The sequence below is a fragment of the Hippopotamus amphibius genome, chromosome 7, assembly GCF_030028045.1.
Source record: "Hippopotamus amphibius kiboko isolate mHipAmp2 chromosome 7, mHipAmp2.hap2, whole genome shotgun sequence".
NCBI lineage: Eukaryota > Metazoa > Chordata > Mammalia > Artiodactyla > Hippopotamidae > Hippopotamus > Hippopotamus amphibius.
In genome coordinates, this window is record NC_080192.1 from 69,906,088 (window position 1) to 69,922,894 (window position 16,807).

The following is a 16,807-nucleotide window of genomic DNA, read 5'->3' on the forward strand; positions in this document are numbered from 1 at the left end:
AAGCTGTCCATGATCCTCTATAACCAAGCCCTGGTGAACCCTGCTTTTTTCTTTCTTTTTTTTGGCCGTGCTGTGCAGCACACGGGATCTCAGTTCTCCAACCAGGGATCGAATCTGCACCCCCTGCAGTGGAAGCTCGGAGACCTAACCAGTGAACCACCAAGGAAGTCCCAGGTGAACCCTGTTTCTGCCAGGTGTTCCCCAGTGCGGGCACAGCATGCACAGGCTGGGTCCTGTCACCACGTGTCTGGAGGGAGCAGCGGTGGTCACTCTCCCCAGGTGAGGCCTCCCTTCCAGCCCAGACACACAACAGCGCCTTCCCACTGGCCTCTGCACTCCTGGCCTCAGGGCCAGGAGCTGGCTGTGGAAGCGGGACGCTGCAGGGCCAGGCTCGGGTCGACGGCAGGCTGCCAGAGCTGGGCTCTCCCTCCACGTCCTCTGCCAAAAAACAGGAAGGGGAACCCGACACACGGCTGTTCTCAGTAATTCCAATCCTGGGCTCTCAAATCACAAATGCAGAAACCACAAACCAAAGAGCAAAGAAGGACAAAACCAAAAAGCCCAACGTCTTTTACACTTTTTTCCTCCCGGAAGCTCGTTCCAGTGATGTTTATTACTCAGCCTGAGCTGGAAGAACATGCGACGAAAATAGAAACAGCCTCTGGTTTTACAAAGCCTTGGTACCAGTCCTCTGACTTTTCTGTCTATGCCAGGGCCCCCTGCTCCTGGTATCAGAGGTCAAGGGAGCCCAGATGACCCCGGATGGGGCAGAGCCAACAGAGCGACTCGGGCCTCAGTGCTGCACTGAGAGCAGAGCTAGGGAAAGATAGCCAGGCAACTCCCTCAAACAATGCAGCCCAGCCGGGGATTCGGGGTTTTATGGGTCGGGGGTGAGCTGCTGGGGCGCCACAGAGACCAGCCCCAGACTCAGGGCTGATCTGGTCCAGCAGGACACGTAGCCGCACGCCAGCAGGGCCAGGGCTCTGCCCCAGGCACAGAAGTTGGGTGGGTAGAGGTCTCTACCATCCCATGCTTGGTCCAGAGAAAGAGCCTTCGGGGGAGACTCTTTGGAGACTCTGTCCCCAGGGGCTGGTACAGGCAGGAGGTCAGGCCGCAGGGCAGCAGTGCTCCTGCTCGGCCTGAGTCCCCAGGAACCCCTCCTGCAGTCACTGGCTGCTCACAGCACTGAGACCTCACCTCCCTACCCTGGGGGCCCAGGGGTTCCACCTCCGAGGCCTCCTGCAGCACAGGGGGAGGCCCGCCACCTCGGAGGGGCTCGGGGGACTTGGTGAACCTCGTTCGAGTCCTGAGATGGGGAGGGGCGAGGACAAGCAGGGCAGCCACTTCCTAGGTGAAGCTGGTCCAGCCCAGAGCCGGCTGCTCTTTGGACCCCCAAGGTCACCGCCGGGCTCTGCGCCGTCACAAGGAACCGCCCAGGACGCCAGTCTCCCGGTTCTCCTCTGTGACGGGCAGGCCAGGCGGCCAGGGCGCAGGGGCCACTATCTCAGGGGTTGCTTGAGCTCGAAGAGGCCTGTCCCACCCTTGACGACCTTCCCGACCACGAGGCAGGCTGACGGGGACCTCAGCTCGTCGTGGGCTCCTGGGAGAGACACAAGGGCACTTGTTAGGGGAAGCTGGGGGTAGCGGGAGGGGGCGGGTGGGGGGCGCCACACTGAGGCTGGACGGATGGGGCACCTCTGAGGCCACAAGGGGTGGTCTTGAGGCTTGGGGTCCGACAGGAATGGGGCCACACTGCTTCTGCATTTCAAAGAAAGGAAGACTTTCTCTCCCTCTCCTCCAACAGCCAGAGGCAGCCTTCCTGTCTGCTGCCCACTCCTGCCCGGTGCCTCCTGCAGTGAGATGCCAGCTTCTCCCCCGTGTGCCAGGCATGTGGAAACGTGCCTGAGAGACAAGCCTGTATGCCCAGAGCTGAGTCAGGAGAGGGGAGGCCAAGGGCAGCTGCCCACGACTGACCCATCATGGTGGCCTGCTTCAGGAACTGGAAGCTGGTCTCAAATGTCATCTGCTGCAGCGGGGAGGAGTTCGATCGGATCCCAAAGCGGTTCAGTGGCTTGTAAACACCCTCGAAGCACATGTAGTCGGCAACCAGGGAGAGGTGGCGCGGGTCGACGGCGATACCTGCCACACGGGTGGTGACAGCAGTGACACGGGGACCACAGAAGGGTGGCGACAGCAGGGAGGGTTAAGCAGTGACGCGGGGAGAGCGGAGCAGCGCCACCCGACACAAGGCAGCGCACGGCCTTGCTGGACCCCAGGGCTCCCCACCCAGCTCTGCCACCTACCCGCCCAACTCCCTAAGCCCAGACCCCGGTGGGCAGCCCTCCCTCCCCGGTCACCACCACTACATCTCTGCTTCCGTCCAGCAGCTTGGGAAGCAGCCCTGCAGGACGGGAGGCCCTAAAGCTCTGTTTGCACTTGGGAACTGAAACCCTGAAGGCGGGATGAGGAAGCAGCCTCTCCCTCAGAGGCGCAGACGAGAAACACACGGGGGGCCTGGAGGACAGGACTGACAAGACTGACACACGAGAGACCCCCTCCCCACGGTGGCTCTGAGGGTCTCCTATGGGCTCCGCGCTCACTGTGCCCAATTTTTAGTTCCCCAAGGAGCTGGACTGACGCCCCGGGGCCTCCTGAGCGCCGCCGGCAGCCCCTCTTACCGTACACGGCGAACACGTCCTTGATCTCCTTCTCGATCACGCGCAGCGCGGCCTCGATGCCATACGTGCTGGCCATCGCGTGGATGTCATTGGTGTAGAGGCGGCGCAAATCCAGGACCTGGGAGAGGTGGGACGGGTGGGTTTGGAGGGCCTGGCCTTCTGCTCCCTTGAGCATGTCCCGCCCAGGCCGCCCTCCCGCCTTGGCTGGGGCTCGAGTGCAGCTGATGACAAGGTGGTCGCGAGGTGGCCCAGGACCAGCGTAAGCAGTGTAGGTAGAGCTGCCGACAGCACGCTGGCTGGGCCCCGAGGTCTGTCTCATCACCAAGGCTGGGAGATGACTGGGTCGCTTTAGAGTCAACAGGAAAAAAGGTGTGTGTTTATTTAACAGAGAGACCTGTATCCTAGGACGGAGGCTTTCCCCTGGTAGGCGAGGCAAGCTCCCCCGCAGAGACACAACAGCCTCCCCCGGGGCGCGGGCAGCAGGGCCGTGCCAACTGCACAGAGGTCAGCCGGACCTCGTCGGGGGCCTGAGGCTCCAGGTCAGCCGGCCTGGGGCGGCCCGTGGTGGCTCTGCGCTACGGCAGGTCACCCCCACAGCAGACAGCAGAGACCCTGGGGGCCTGCCTCGGTCTGTTGGGAAAATCCCAAGAGCGTGACACGGAGCTCGGCCTGTCAGTGGCTGGCTCTCGGGAGGCACAGCCCTCCCTGCTCTGTCCTCTGGGGAAGCGGTCAGTGAAAGGCCCCGGGCAGAAGGCGTCTCTGAGGGGCAGTGCTGGGGGGAGAAGCACGTGAAGCGGGAGAGCCTCGCCAGCTTCGCGCAGACTAGAGAGGGGGACTTGTCCCGGCCACTCGCGCCTGCAGGCTGGGAGCATCTTGGAAGGTTCCTGGAGACTCAGGGACGTGGGGGGATGCAGGAGAGAGCTCAGAGGAAAGTGCGGATGTGCTGCTGGAGCGGGTGGACCAGGACACATGGGCCTCTGCCGGGCGTGGGGGCTGGGGCTGGGCCACCGCTGTGCCCAGGGCCTCCGTCACCACATAAAGTGAGCGGCTCCCAGGCCGGCGACTCGGCAGACTATCTATCACACGTCTACTTTGGGAAGGTTTTAATTTCAAGGAAAAGGAAATGTACTGAAAGTAACTGGGGAAACTCTGGATTCAGTAACGTGAAGCAGGTCTCGTCCTGCAAGCCTTAACCGGGCTCACGTGCATCAGGGATGCCCAAGTGGCGGGCTGGGCACACAGCTTTGGTTTGGGGACCCCGGGCTAGAAGTGGGAATGGCCCAGGAAGGGCTGGGCCAGGGCGGCTGGAGCCTGGGCTGGCGTGAGGACCCGTCCCGGGCCAGCACACGACCAGGAGGGGACGCGCACCTCGGCATACTTGAACAGCTCCGGGAGGTTGATGCCTTCTGTGTTTAAGACAAGCTCCTTCTCGTTCTTACTGTTGGTGGCTTCATTCAGCAGGCACCTCGTGATGCCCTTGGTCGCGTAGACGACGGCTCCCTGGGCCAAGGACACGACCAGGGAGCTCATGTCAAAGCTGACCTTCACGAGGGGGAGCTTCACCGTCACCTGCGAGAGGAGGGAGAGCTGGGCTGGGGGAGAGGGTCGCTCCAGCCCCACTACCAGGGAGCTCCTCGGCCCTGTGGGGCGAGTTAGGCTGGGGGGCTGGCCTGAGAAGGCTGGGTGGCTTCATGACCACACAGGGCAGCCACCTCCAGTTGCCCAGGCAGAGGTGACAACAGCAGAGCAACAGCTTCACAAATGTTGGGGAGAGTCCCATCCACTCAGCATCATCCTTGATATCCTTTCAGTTACCACGGAGCAGAACATGCATCCTTCCGTGTGTGTCATCCTGGTCAGTGATTTGCATCCACACTACCATTGCGGAACCACTGAACCGGATCAGAGGACAGGACTGAAAAGCCAGTCTGCTCGCAGACGTCTAGGCACCCAAACCAGCGAGCCTCTCAGGGGACAAGGCAACCCTGGGGTCGGGACCAGGACTGGAGACGGTGTGAGGAATGAAGCGTCTCTGCTGGCCTCGGTGACACCTGATGCGTGGTAACACCCGTGCTGTACTGAGGCCTGACGTACACACGCGACAGCACCCACAGGGCCGGGGCTAGACCCCCAGGCACTGAGGGTTAGGCCCACGTGGGGTCTGCGAGTCGAACGTGTGGGGCCGTGACCTGGGGCAGAGGGTCCACCCCCGTCACTGGCCTCTCTAAGGGCCGTGGGGTTGGGAAGACAGCAAGCAGCGGCCGCCTGGCACTGACCTGGCACCACAGGCCGCCCTGGGCGTCGTACTGGTAGTCCTCGATGAACGGGTGGCACTCGCGCACCGCCCGCACCCGGCGCTCCACCGCCTCGGTGCCCTGCGGCTCCCGGCTGCAGGGGGGCTTCCCCGGCTGCGGCAGGGGGGCAGCGGGGGGCGCGTCCTCCTCGGGGCCCAAGCCCGCCTCCTCCTCCTGCTCCTGCGCCCGGTGGACACCTTCCCCGAGGACCGGCCCTTCCTCCTGCAGGTCCTCGTCGTCCTTCTCCTTCTCCTCCTCCTCCTCCTCCTCCTCGCTCTCGTAATCGACCTTGGGGGCGGGGTGTGCAGCCGTGTCACTCGGGCCCCACCCACTATCTGGACTTGGCCTGCAGGACAGGAGCTCCCGCAGGGGCCTCATCTGCTGGCTGACCCCGGCCCCGGCCCCGCCTGCTCCTGGGGACGCCAGCCCCTCCGTCCCAGGGTCCCCTCCTCGGAGCTGAGCCCCGCTTCCAGCTCTCTCACCTGTGTGCCCCCAGCTCCCCCCACTCCCCAGGCCTTCTGCCCTGGCAGCAATCATGGCAGTGGAGGACTGGTAGGGAGGAGGGAAGGAGGCATTTTCATGGGGAAGACAGGAGGGGGCCTGACTTCCTCCCCCCCCAAAGGCCTCAGGGTCCTTGAATCTGATTCACATGCAGGGACAGCTGGCCTTGAAGCGTGGCCCTGGGCTGGCCTCTGCTCACTGGCCGCCTTGTGACAACACAGCCTTCTCAATCGAAGGGCGTGCTGGGTAGGCTGCCTCGCTTCCAGGTCCCTCACAGTCAGCTGTGATGGAGGGGTCACCCCGGCCAGAGTCCCCTCACCTCCTCCTCTTGTTTCTCCTTGCGTTTGGCGTCGGAGGCATCAGCGTCCCCCTCCTCAGCCTCGGCGTCCACTATGTGCCCCTCCTCCTCCTCCTCGCCTTCCTGCTCTCCCTGGGGTTTGGGGACAAGGAAAAGGAAGATGAGCTCCAATACCCAGCGCTTGGTGAGTCCATCTATCTAGCCCCCAACCTATCCTCCCATCTACCTGCTTTTCTCCTGCTCAGCCACCCACCTGCCTCTCCACCCGTCCACTCATCATACAGCCACCTACCACCTCTCCAACCCTCTGTCTACCTCCCTCCCATCCACCGACCCACCCCTTGATGCCACGCTTCCTTCTCTGCAGTCTAAATTTTTACATGTACCACCCGCAAAATCGTTCATTAAAAAAAAAGAAGTGCCACCAACTTTCCAAGTCATTAAAAGAAGACAGTGCTAGTATTTTTCCAAGTATTTTTGTTTTGGATGGAGAGGAAGAGAAAGAGTTGTCTTGGTATTTTAAACACCAAATATTTATACCGTTCTTCTGACCTTGGCTCCTAGTTCCTTATAGTCTCCTCCTGGGTGATTTAAGAATGAAGACTGGGCAGCCTTTTAAAGACATTCCGTGCCCATTTGTGCTTGAGTTAGCCAACTGGTAGATCTCGAGGGTAGGAGGCCTGACATTCTCTCTGTCTGGGCCAGGCCCTCATTTTAGGGATGAGGAGACAGGCCCAGAGAGAGGAAGTAACATAGCTGAGGACACTAAGCCGGGAAGGGACAGGACCAGTCTTCGTTGCGCCCCTGTCCAAGCAGAGCACAGCCCTACCAACTGCTGGTTCAGGTGACACCCAGGGACCTGCCCCCACACTGCCCCTGGGCTCTCTGAAGATGAGGTATCATCATTTTGCCTCCAATGGCTTTTCCTCTGGCTCCATCCTTTCTTGTCACTGTAGCCTGACTTCCCTGCTTCAAAATGCCTCTCTGGTCCCTGCCCAGTGCCCTGTGGGCCTCAGTTCATCTGGCCTAGGTAAACCAAGGGCAGAGCGAACGAAACCAGAAAGACAACTTCCAAGAGCCCAGTGGGGGGACTTCCCTGGTGGTCCAGTGGTTAAGACTCTGTGCTTCCAATGCAGGGGGCACAGGTTCGATCCCTGGTCGGGGAACTAAGATCCCACATGCCACGTGGCGTGGCCAAAAGAAAAAAAAAAAACAAAGAAGCACAAAAGCCCAGTGGGTACCATTACTTTGACTCTATCCTCAGGATAAAAAAAATCACCTACAGAGAGGTCCCTGAGAACAGACAGATGGACGACCTAGGGCCCTCCCACAGGGCCAGACAGACCACGCTGCCCGGCAGCCTCCCCTGCAAGGCCCTCCACACCCAGGAAGGAAGTGCTGCTTCTTGGCTCTCTCAGCACAGCAGGGATGCTAAGGTAAGTGGAGAGATGGGCCAATACCAGGAAGGGGCTCAAGGAGCACTGAGGACAGTCACAGAACTGTCCCAGGAGAGCAAACTCGATGCGTCACCTCGCTAGGCGCTTTCCAGCCCTGGACGCTCCCTGGGCCGCTCCCAGAGGGGCCCCCAGGGGACTCGCTCACCCGACTCCTCTCCGACTCGCCAGAGTTGTCTAGATCCCGCTGGGTAGCTCTCCGCGTGTTTACGCTTCTGAAAGCTGATGCTTTACTATTCTTCTTCCTGATAGATTCCATCAGAATTTTAAAGAATCTGCAACAAGAAGAAAGCCGCACAGCCCCGTTTAGTACCAGCACCTCCACTCTCCCCTTGCTGCAGAGACAGGATGTTCTAAGGGTCCCACACCCACAGAAGGTGACACCGGGGACAGACACAGGAAACGGAGACCCCGCTTCTCCCGTCAGCTCACTTTCTCCCCTTTCGCTTTTCTGGGTGGTCCGTGGCGCGTCGGAAGGAACACGGCTCCATCCCCTACAGGCCCGGACTGAACACGGGCCCCGCCACTGCCAGGCTGCGTGGCCTCACTCACCACACATGGTCTCCTGAGCGTCACCTCTCTTGTCCGGAAAATGCGGGTATGAACGCGTATCATGCACTCTTGCTTTAGGGATTAGAAACGCCCCCATGTGCGATACCTGCCATGGGGCCTGGCAGGCCGGCTGCTAAGTGACAGTTGTTGGTGCTGTGTGGTGGCCGTCTAACTAGGGTGGCAGGGCCTGAAGCAGGAGAGGGGAGTCCCGGCCGGCACGAGGGCCGCCCCCAGCTCACCGCATCTCCAGGAAGTGGCACTGCTCGGGGCTGACAACTCCCGTCTCCTTGGTGTGGCAGCCCCAACCATGTGACGAGAGAAGTAAGAGGTGGGAGAGCTTATCAGCATTTCCAAGGTGGTGACACCTTACTTTGTGGCAGTAAATCATGTCGACAGGTGAGAACCAAACCAAATTAAAAAGACCACCTTGAGGCACCATCCAGAGGGCCGTTCCTAGCCCCTGGCCCCTTCCTCCTGGGTTATCTATTTGCCACTCCCTCTGGGCCTCATCCTGTCTCCCACGCCCTGCTGCTTCCTTCGTGTAACCTCCTGCCCGTCTCCTGCATCAGGCCATTTACAGCACCCCAGACTTCTCTAAATTATATAAAGTACCAGTCCCTCCTCCGCCCAGCCAGCCATCCCGCGTTCTCTGAGTGCCTACGATGTGCCTGCCACGTGCCCGCCCTGGGGGCAAAGCAAGGATGAGAAGACACGCACTTGGAGCCTTAACTGCAGAGGCAGGCAGGTCACGTGTTTATTATTTTGTTCATTAAAAACAAGAGACGGCTACTCTCCCTCCCCACTATTTTCTTTCTCCCAGCTTTTTAACGTTGTACATGGTTTTGGCTGAGGTTCAGCCCTTGGCAGAGAAGAGGCTCCTCAGCACCGATGCAGGGTAGAGTCTGGTCACCAGGCGCTGGGGACAGGGATGAGAGGGCCAGGTGGGGGGAAGCCCGGCCTGAGGGGGCGGAAGGGACGTTTCTGAAAGGACAGGCTCTGGTTCAAGTCTGTTCTGCCAGCGTCTGGACACGGAGACAGACGAGGGCCTGGACCCCGTCTGCAGCCATGGGGGCCCGCTCTCGCCGCACGCCCGAGCCTGCAGCGCAGACTGGAGCGGGGGCCGCGACACGGGCGGGGTGCGAAGCCGGCCGCTGTGGCACAGAAGCTGCTCAGCGCCTCCCTCTGCCGTGGGGCCGCCGCCCCGGCCTGTCGGGCTCCCAGGCCGGTCCGTCCAGGTGACAGCACCCCTGAGGCTCCTCCCCCCAGCACCTCAAGCCCCCACCACTGGCCGCAGCCTCCATCACCCCCTGCTCCACCCCCTCTTGTGCATCTTTTGGGCTTTTGCTCAGGCCGTGTGCTCTGCCGTCCCCTTCCCCGGCCTCTCACCGACCCGCTGGAGCGGCGGGGGTCTCAGCGCAGATGGAGCCCCCAAGAGACCTCCCCTAATCCTCTGGGTGGGAATCCTTTCTACCCCGCCTGCCTCTTCTGGTGGACAGGACCGGAGCAGAACGTGACAGAAGCTATGAAAGGGGAACAACCCCCTGAAGGGTGGGTGGCAGGCAGGTCACCAGTGCACTGGAGTTCTCCTGGGGGTGCAAAGAGTCTGCCCTCCTATGCTTCTGCCCAGAGCCAGGGAACCGGAGGCCCACAGTGACTGCTCTGCGAAGGCCACGCTGTTTGTCACAATGTGGCAACTGGGGGGGAACCGGACGGGGCAGCTGCAGAGAAACGTTCCTCCCACGTAAATAATTACCAGCCGGGAACATGACCCTCGGCTGTTTCCAAAAGTGCCTGCCAGCAGCTCCACCACCTGCTGTTTGCAGAGTCAGACCACAGAAGCTCTGGCTGCAGACTGCCAGCTCAGCGCTGCAGGGCTGGAGGCCGGAACTCACAGCCCTGCCTCCTAGCTCGGTACTCTTCCCACCTCACCGCCCCGGTCCACCTTCCAGATCATTTACACACGTATCCAAAGAGACCGGCGTCAGGACAGATATTTGGGGGGGCCTTCATGGCTTATACGTCTCCATCTAGGGAAGCGCCTCTGTGTCTCTATTTTTTTTGTTTTTCTCCAACCTGTGTCAAAAGGGCTTCATGCGCCCACAGCTGGGACAAAAGAAGGGAAGAAAGAGAGAGAAACGGGAAAGAGAGAGAACGGGGGATGGAGATGAGAGAGGAGGGAGGGGGAAGGGAAAGGAGAAAGGAAAAAGCAAAAGCTCCTGGGGGGGGTCCTCTCTTCTGAAGGCGCACCCCCATTCCCACGTGTCTGCATGGGACCTGCATGGGGCTGCTTCGCAGCCCAATCCCGGCAAAGGCAACCCCCCACGTGCTGCACTTTCTCTGGCCCCCTCTGCCCAAGTCACAGCAGCTCCACCAAGGGCAACTGCACATGGCTTTGTTTATCACAGATTTCAAGTGCACAAGCCAAGTACAAAGTAGGAGTTAAGTATTTCACCACTGGGAAGCAGCCAGGGCTCTCCCTTACCAAGATGAAATTTTTAAAAAGTGATGGATTTTCAACTCTCCGAGGTGAAAAAAAAAAAGAAAAGAACTCAGAGCACAGCCTGGTGCACGCCTTGTGCGACCTGCCTGCTTGGCAGACCTACACCCGAGATGCACAGAAACAGGGCAGACTGGCCAGCTCCGCCTGCTCTCGGTAATTCTCAAGAGGCCACGTGATCCTAATTCCCACTTCTCAGAAAAGGGCTGCCCGGCCAGCACAAACACTTGGCACGCTTAGGAGTGATGTTAATTAATGAGCCGGCAGCTGGGGCACCGACGGATCTCCTGTGATGGGACCCAGCACCCCGAGAGCACTGGGCCGCCTGACTAAATGAACCTCCTCCACGCAGGCCAAGGGGACGCGGGTGCTCCCCAGGGCCCAGCCAGCTCCCCCATCCAAAGGGCTGAGTTCACATCTAAGCTCATCTACTGCAACACCCGCCATCCTACATGCCACCTGCTTAGAGGGCCAGACTGCAGCCAATCCACATCCTCCGATGAGAGGGAAGAAGGCCGTGGCAGGACCATCGCCCCCTCCTGGCCACGCTGCCCTGGGGTCTGGCCTGCGAGTGGGCGTCCCTCAGTAAGTATCTGCGGGATGACTGAGTGTATGGCCATCCTGCCTTGACTGCCATCAGTTCTCTACTTCTGAGCAGCTCCGGAAGACCCGAGGGCTGCTCTAGACTGAAGACAGTGGTCGGTGGTCCGTGGCCAAATCCTGCTGACATATGGGCTCTATCTGAGCCTCACCAGGCTTTTAGAAAGATGTGAATTAGCTGCCAATGGTTACAAGTTAGAGGAGACTTATTTATAAAAGTAAAAGCAAGCAAACAACCAAAGACAGAAAAAAGAGAGGGGGCTTCCTTATGATCATTATGTTTTTGAATCAGAGGGTCTGGCCACGCGGGCCCACATTCCTGCCCCCTCGGGGAGGTGGTGCGTTCTCCAGCGGCTGGGGGCTCCCAACCTGCCTCCCCTACAAACCCCTGCGGGCCCCGCAGCCATCTGAGTCTGCGCGCCACCATCCGGGCTCAGCTGGCCAGTCAGAAGGGCTTCGCGGGCTCTTCCTGGCTTGCCCCAGCCCCCAGGTGACCCCCCTCCTACTCCTGTGCACTCAGCACAGTGGCCCGTGCTTTCCAACGTCCGACAGCAACTCGGACTTGAGAGAAAATGGATATGTTCATTCTCCGCCCCAGAAGGGAACCAGAATTTCTCTAAGAAGCCGGAGGCCACCGCCGTCGTGGGACCATGTTTAAAAGCAGCATGCCATCGGCCCATTCCTCACAGAATATAAACATACCAGGAACCACGCTGCGTCGGACGTTAACACCACGTGCTGGTCTGACATTACAGCAGCACCACTATGACGGGGCTCCGTTCTCTTTACGGTACATGACCTCCTACATCTTAAAGCTTACAAACCCCAGTCGACGAGGCTCACTGGCCAAAGAGAGGAACAGGCGGCAGGGAGGCGAGGGCAGTTAATACAGTCATACCCACTGTTTTCCTCAGCACTTCCCTTGAAGGGATCATCTGGGCAAATGCACACCATCTCCCGGAGTCCTGTGGCCAGGAGCCCTCAAGGTCAATGACAAAATTAAACGACAAATGCAGCCTGAGTCCTGACCTTGTTTCCATGAAGTGCAGGATGTCCTCGGGTCTCAGGCACTTCTCCTGCTGGTAGTACGCATGTGGCAGGAACTGAAACCGCAGCTGGTACACCCGGAACTTGTTCTGTTTCTCTCCCACAGAGAAGGACTCCTGGACATCAATTTTCTCCAACACCTAGAACCAGAGAGACACAACCCGATGTGCTCATTGCTTGTGACTGAGCGTTATAGTGGGTTATGGGAAACCCGAGAGTCTGCAGGGATAGAGGTTGGGACCACAGGTCCAAACCCAAAGAAACTCCAGTGAGCTCTGCTAGTGTAGATCCCTCGGAGGGTGGGGAGAGAGACCCCCACCCTATAGGTCACACCTCCAGAGAAGGGCCTGAGGCTGTGGGGGGTGGGCTCCAGCAGGGCTGGCAGAGGAAGCCTCCCTCTCCCTGGTGGAGCCTGAGCCCAGGATCTGAACAGCTGGCAAAGGCCGCTCTTCCCAGATGGGAGGATGCAGGAACACGCCCACAGCCAGCCTGCAGCTGGGTCACGGGAAAACAGTTACCTCCCCGAGGCACACCCTGGTGAGTTGCTTCTTCAGGCTTTTCACTTTCTTCAGCGCCTTCCTGGTGCTGAGCACAGGCACGCTCATCATAGGCGTCTTGATGTTGGCGCTGGCCACCATGAGGATCTCCCGCAACCTGTCACGGGACACGGGCACATCTGATCGTAAGAGGCACCCGGACTCGCTGTGTTCTGAGAGGCCTTTCTCGTAAAGATGGCAGAGTTCTTCTAGGATCTGCAAGAGACCTTGGCATCTTGTGGGGAAATAGGCTGATCAGGGAGTCCCAGCGCTGGCCCCATGTGTGACAGCAAGGGACTCTCCTGTCAGCTTCCTCCACTGGGAGGAAGGGGCTCCTCAAGGACAGGGCTGTGTCTTCTTCCGGTTTCCTGTCGCCTGTGCCTCGCACACGGCACAGGTGCTTACTAAGGGCTTGCGGAACGGATGACAGATGCAGGGAAGGGAAGCAGCGTCTGCAACACTCCCACTGGGCGCAGGGACCATGCCCAGGCCTCATCCATGGCTCGGGCAGCCCACAAGGCCCCACTGCACGGTGGACCCCGCCCTCCCCCTCCCTCAGGCCCTGAGGCCGAGGAAGCCAGGGAGCCTGAGTCACTCTGCTAAAAAGCAGCTGGGCCGGGCAGGTAAGTCTGATCTCCATTTTCCTCTTGCCTGGCAGCCATCATCCTGCAGGGTGCGTACTTTTGCCGGAAAGGCCAGGGCCCCTCTGGGTCCTGTTCTAGGTGACTGGTGCCCCTGGAGTTGGGCAGCCAGATGGCCTGACCCAGGAGTGTGTAGTTTCACAAGCATCCCAGGTAACTTGGATACAGGAGTTGGTGGAGATAAATGGAGATGCCAAGAGGCCTGGGCACGGATCCAACCACAGAAGTCAGTCGGGCTCTGGAAATTCCAACCCTGACCCCCGCTTTGATGAGACCCTGTCTCTCTCTCTAATGAAATGGCTTTCTCCCCCAGGAGCTGGTTAGCACAGACCCAGCCCGTGCACCCTCGCAGCCCCCCACCTTGGAATGCCCAGGGTGACGTTCATCTCGCCTCTGCCGGCAAAGTGGAAGGTGTTCAGGGTCATCTGTGTGGAGGGCTCCCCGATGCTCTGAGCGGCCAGCAGGCCCACGGCCTCTCCCGGGTCGCACAGCGAGCGCTGCCACTTCAGCTGCAGCAGGGTCCTCAGCCTGGAGACGGAGCAGGGGACAGCAGGACAGCAGGGGTCAGGGGCCCAGACAGCACCTGCCTGCCAGGAGCTGTCCACGTCCCCGCGAGCAGGCTCCATGCACCTCTCACCTATCCCTCTTCCTGGGCCTGTTTTTGCTAAGCAAATGATCCTTCTAAGCCTTAAATTCCTTCCAGTGACCCTGAAATGTCCTAACGGACGCAGCAGAGCCCGGGCTGGTGGCTGAAGCTCTGGATGTCCATGCTGGGACTGTTCACGTTCATCCTGAGAACGTCATGGAACTTGTGAGCTCACTAGTCACATTTCCCTGTGTTAATTCGTTTCTCCCCACTAGCTATGACGGCTTGAAGAGGGCTTACATCTCTCTCTGCACAAACGAGGAAGAGGTTCACTAAGCAAGTATGGAGAGATGAGGCGGGGAGACGGAAACAGGGTGCTTATTTTCTTAATTAGTACAAATGGCCACAGGCCACATTGGAGGTGTGTGTGCTATACGATCTCGTAATTTACGAACGCTTCTTCCTATCAACGCCAGCCCTTTTAGAACCGCCACAGGAGCATGGTTACCCCAGCACACAGGACAAGGAAGCGGCTCAACAAACAGAGACTAAAGAGATGGTAAATGTGAACGCAGAGGAAGGTAATAAAACTATGTTTCTATGCAAGTTCTTTTTAAAAGTCAGACTTTTCACTAACCTGATGTGTCTTCTCTCCCAATTACTTCAAACCCGTGAGGTCTGAGTGCATATCAGCACTCCCGACAGGCAAAACCTTCAAATACCCCCCGAGCTTTGCTGTTGCACTCAGAGCTTGCTGCTTGCTAACAGGTGCCCTGTGAGAGCCACTGAGGCAGACCCACCTCCCCATCTCGGCCCTGCGAACCCAAGTGATGGTTCCCAGGGCTAAGCTCGCCCCACTCCTGATGCAGCACAGCTGGAGGGAGGACACACGTGGTCCTTCTGCAGGTAAAGGGTCCTCAGCTGCAGGAAGGCAGGTGAAGGGGGCTGGAGACCAGGGTCTTGCTCTTTCAAGAAAAGCCTGGCTGGCAGCTAAATCACAACCCGGCGTGATCTACTCCATCTTCAAACCTCTGAGGCCTGGCTGGAGAAGGCACTTTAAGGGGTAAGGAGTACGAGTTCCGTCTCTGCCCCCCAGGTCCTCTGCCCATGTGTTTTTCTTTGCGCACCCCCCTGCCGCAATCACTCTCTGGACCCTCGGCCTCTCCGTGCGCCTGGCTGGGTTTTACTGGATGATCTCAGGCTGCCGGCTCTGCAGGCCAGGCTTAGTGAGCTGAGCCGGAAGGATCCCCTGAGGACTGTTCTGAGACCAACGCTCCAAGCAGGCATTCCTTGGGGGCACTTTTGATGTTTTAATTCACTGTGGCTCAGTGCTGGTCAATGCCTGGCTTCCTACTTGCCTAGACCACGCAATTTCTTTCTCCTGTTTTATTTTATTGTTTTTGTGAACAAGCCCAAGCTGAGGACTCCATGTGGTCCTTCTTGCTCCAGGCTTCAAAACCTCAAAGGATCAAAGGATCGTTGGAATAATCAGACCCAACCCCACAGGAAAGGCTGAGACATGGTGTCACGGGGCAGCGGATGATCTGTCCCGGGTCACAGGGTTGGCAGCTGCTGCCTAGGTTCCCTCTCGCTTAGCCACACCCATCACCCCACACTCGAGAGAGGGGTCACCGTGCAAGCCTGTCCCCTCAGAGCACTCTCCTCCGTTGTGGCCCAGATGGCGCGTGCGCTCCTGCCTGCCTGCTCTCATTCGTTCCACGGCCCTCAGGGCCTGCAAGGCGCCCTCTGCTTCACTTTCCTCCCTCCTGCTGGAGTCGTGAAACCAGGAGGCTGCCAGAGTTTGCAGGGAAGGGCCTGAGAAGCAGACCCTCCCTCTGCACGTGCTACGCAATAAATCAATGTCATTACCTGTCGAGAGAGAGCTCTGATTTCTCGTAACTCTTTTCTGCTTGCGCTGCCCACTCGTGGCTGTAGTCATCCACCTTCTTTTCAAATGTTTCGGACACTGATGCAAAGTAGATGTCTGGGCGCCAGACAGACAGACTGGGGTCAGGACAAGGAGCCGCCTTCTTCTGGTATTTCCTCCGGCTTTGCTCTCCTAACTCAGCCCACATCCTCAATATCTGAAAGGAAGGATGGACCTCAGCTACGCTGGAGGACACCAGGAATGGGCTTCCCTTCCTGGGATGTCCAGTAGGAAAAGGAGGACCAAAGGCACTGGCTTTGGGGCTTCCCTGGTGGCGCCAGTGGTTAAGAACCCACCTGCCAATGCAGGGCACACGGGTTTGATCCCTGGTCCGGGAAGATCCCACATGTCTCAGAGCAGGTGCAGCCCGTGCACCACAACCACTAAGCCTATGCTCTAGAGCCCGTGAGCCACAACTATTGAGCCCATGTGCCACAACTACTGAAGCCTGCTGGGTACCTAGAGCCCAATGAGAAGCCCACACAACAAAAAGTAGCCCCCACTCGCCACAACTAGAGAAAGCCCTCGCACAGCAACGAAGACCCAATGAAGCAAATGAATAAATAAATAAATAAACTTAAAAAAAAAAAAAGGCACTGGCTTCAAATAGGAGTAGGTGAGAGACAGGAACCTATCTACAATGAGAAAGCCATCCTGACATTTGAAACGCAGAGAAACCAAATCCACCTCGGGGTGCACTGCTTGACCATGACTCTATGAGCAATTCGTCCTGGCCCATCAGGCACAGGCAGTGACCATGTAAGTTACTGCCCAAACGGAGAGTCTTGCAGTGAGAAGTGGGGGCACTATGAATGATAATACTGGGATGAGAGGCTGTCTCAGGCCGACGAGGACACAGTCACCATGAGCCAGGTGACAGTGCTGGATCCCTGTTTGTCCCCCACCCGGGCTTTCACGTGCTCGATGCCCCAAAGCTGTCCCACAGTAACTGCTTCAAAGCGCTCCCCTGCCCTCTGCTCTGTGTTTGGCTGATGGGAGGTCCCACAAGCAGAAGGGAAAGTGGGAGGAGAGTGAGGCTTGGCATTCATCCCCCGCCCCTTCTAAGGGGTCTTGGAGCCCAGAGCTCCTACTGAGGGTTCCTGTCCGGTGGCCTCTGCCCACGGCCACCCTCTCCACTCCTGGTGACTGTTCATGCCTGCGGGGGGTGGGGAAGCCAACCTCCCAGTCCCAGTTAG

General features: G+C 58.9%; 1 protein-coding gene across 3 annotated transcripts in view; it reads right to left on the reverse strand.

Annotated features, from left to right (window-relative positions):
* Positions 1–580: 580 nt before the first annotated feature.
* POLR1A (RNA polymerase I subunit A) overlaps positions 581–16,807 on the reverse strand; it is an 85,027-nt gene continuing 68,800 nt past the window's right edge. Inside the window, exons 24-34 of one of the 3 annotated variants that reach the window (XM_057742058.1) lie at positions 15,554–15,768; positions 13,459–13,626; positions 12,440–12,575; positions 11,904–12,061; positions 7,374–7,500; positions 5,793–5,903; positions 4,955–5,260; positions 4,047–4,178; positions 2,679–2,796; positions 1,975–2,139; positions 581–1,600 (exon numbers count right to left, since the gene is read on the reverse strand). In XM_057742058.1, the coding sequence (XP_057598041.1) occupies positions 1,500–1,600; positions 1,975–2,139; positions 2,679–2,796; positions 4,047–4,178; positions 4,955–5,260; positions 5,793–5,903; positions 7,374–7,500; positions 11,904–12,061; positions 12,440–12,575; positions 13,459–13,626; positions 15,554–15,768 (1,737 nt within the window). In that variant the 3' untranslated portion in view covers positions 581–1,499. Of the gene's footprint in view, positions 1,601–1,974; positions 2,140–2,678; positions 2,797–4,046; positions 4,248–4,954; positions 5,261–5,792; positions 5,904–7,373; positions 7,501–11,903; positions 12,062–12,439; positions 12,576–13,458; positions 13,627–15,553; positions 15,769–16,807 lie in introns of all 3 variants that reach the window. The other 2 variants (XM_057742057.1, XM_057742059.1) reach the window with 2 other exon arrangements.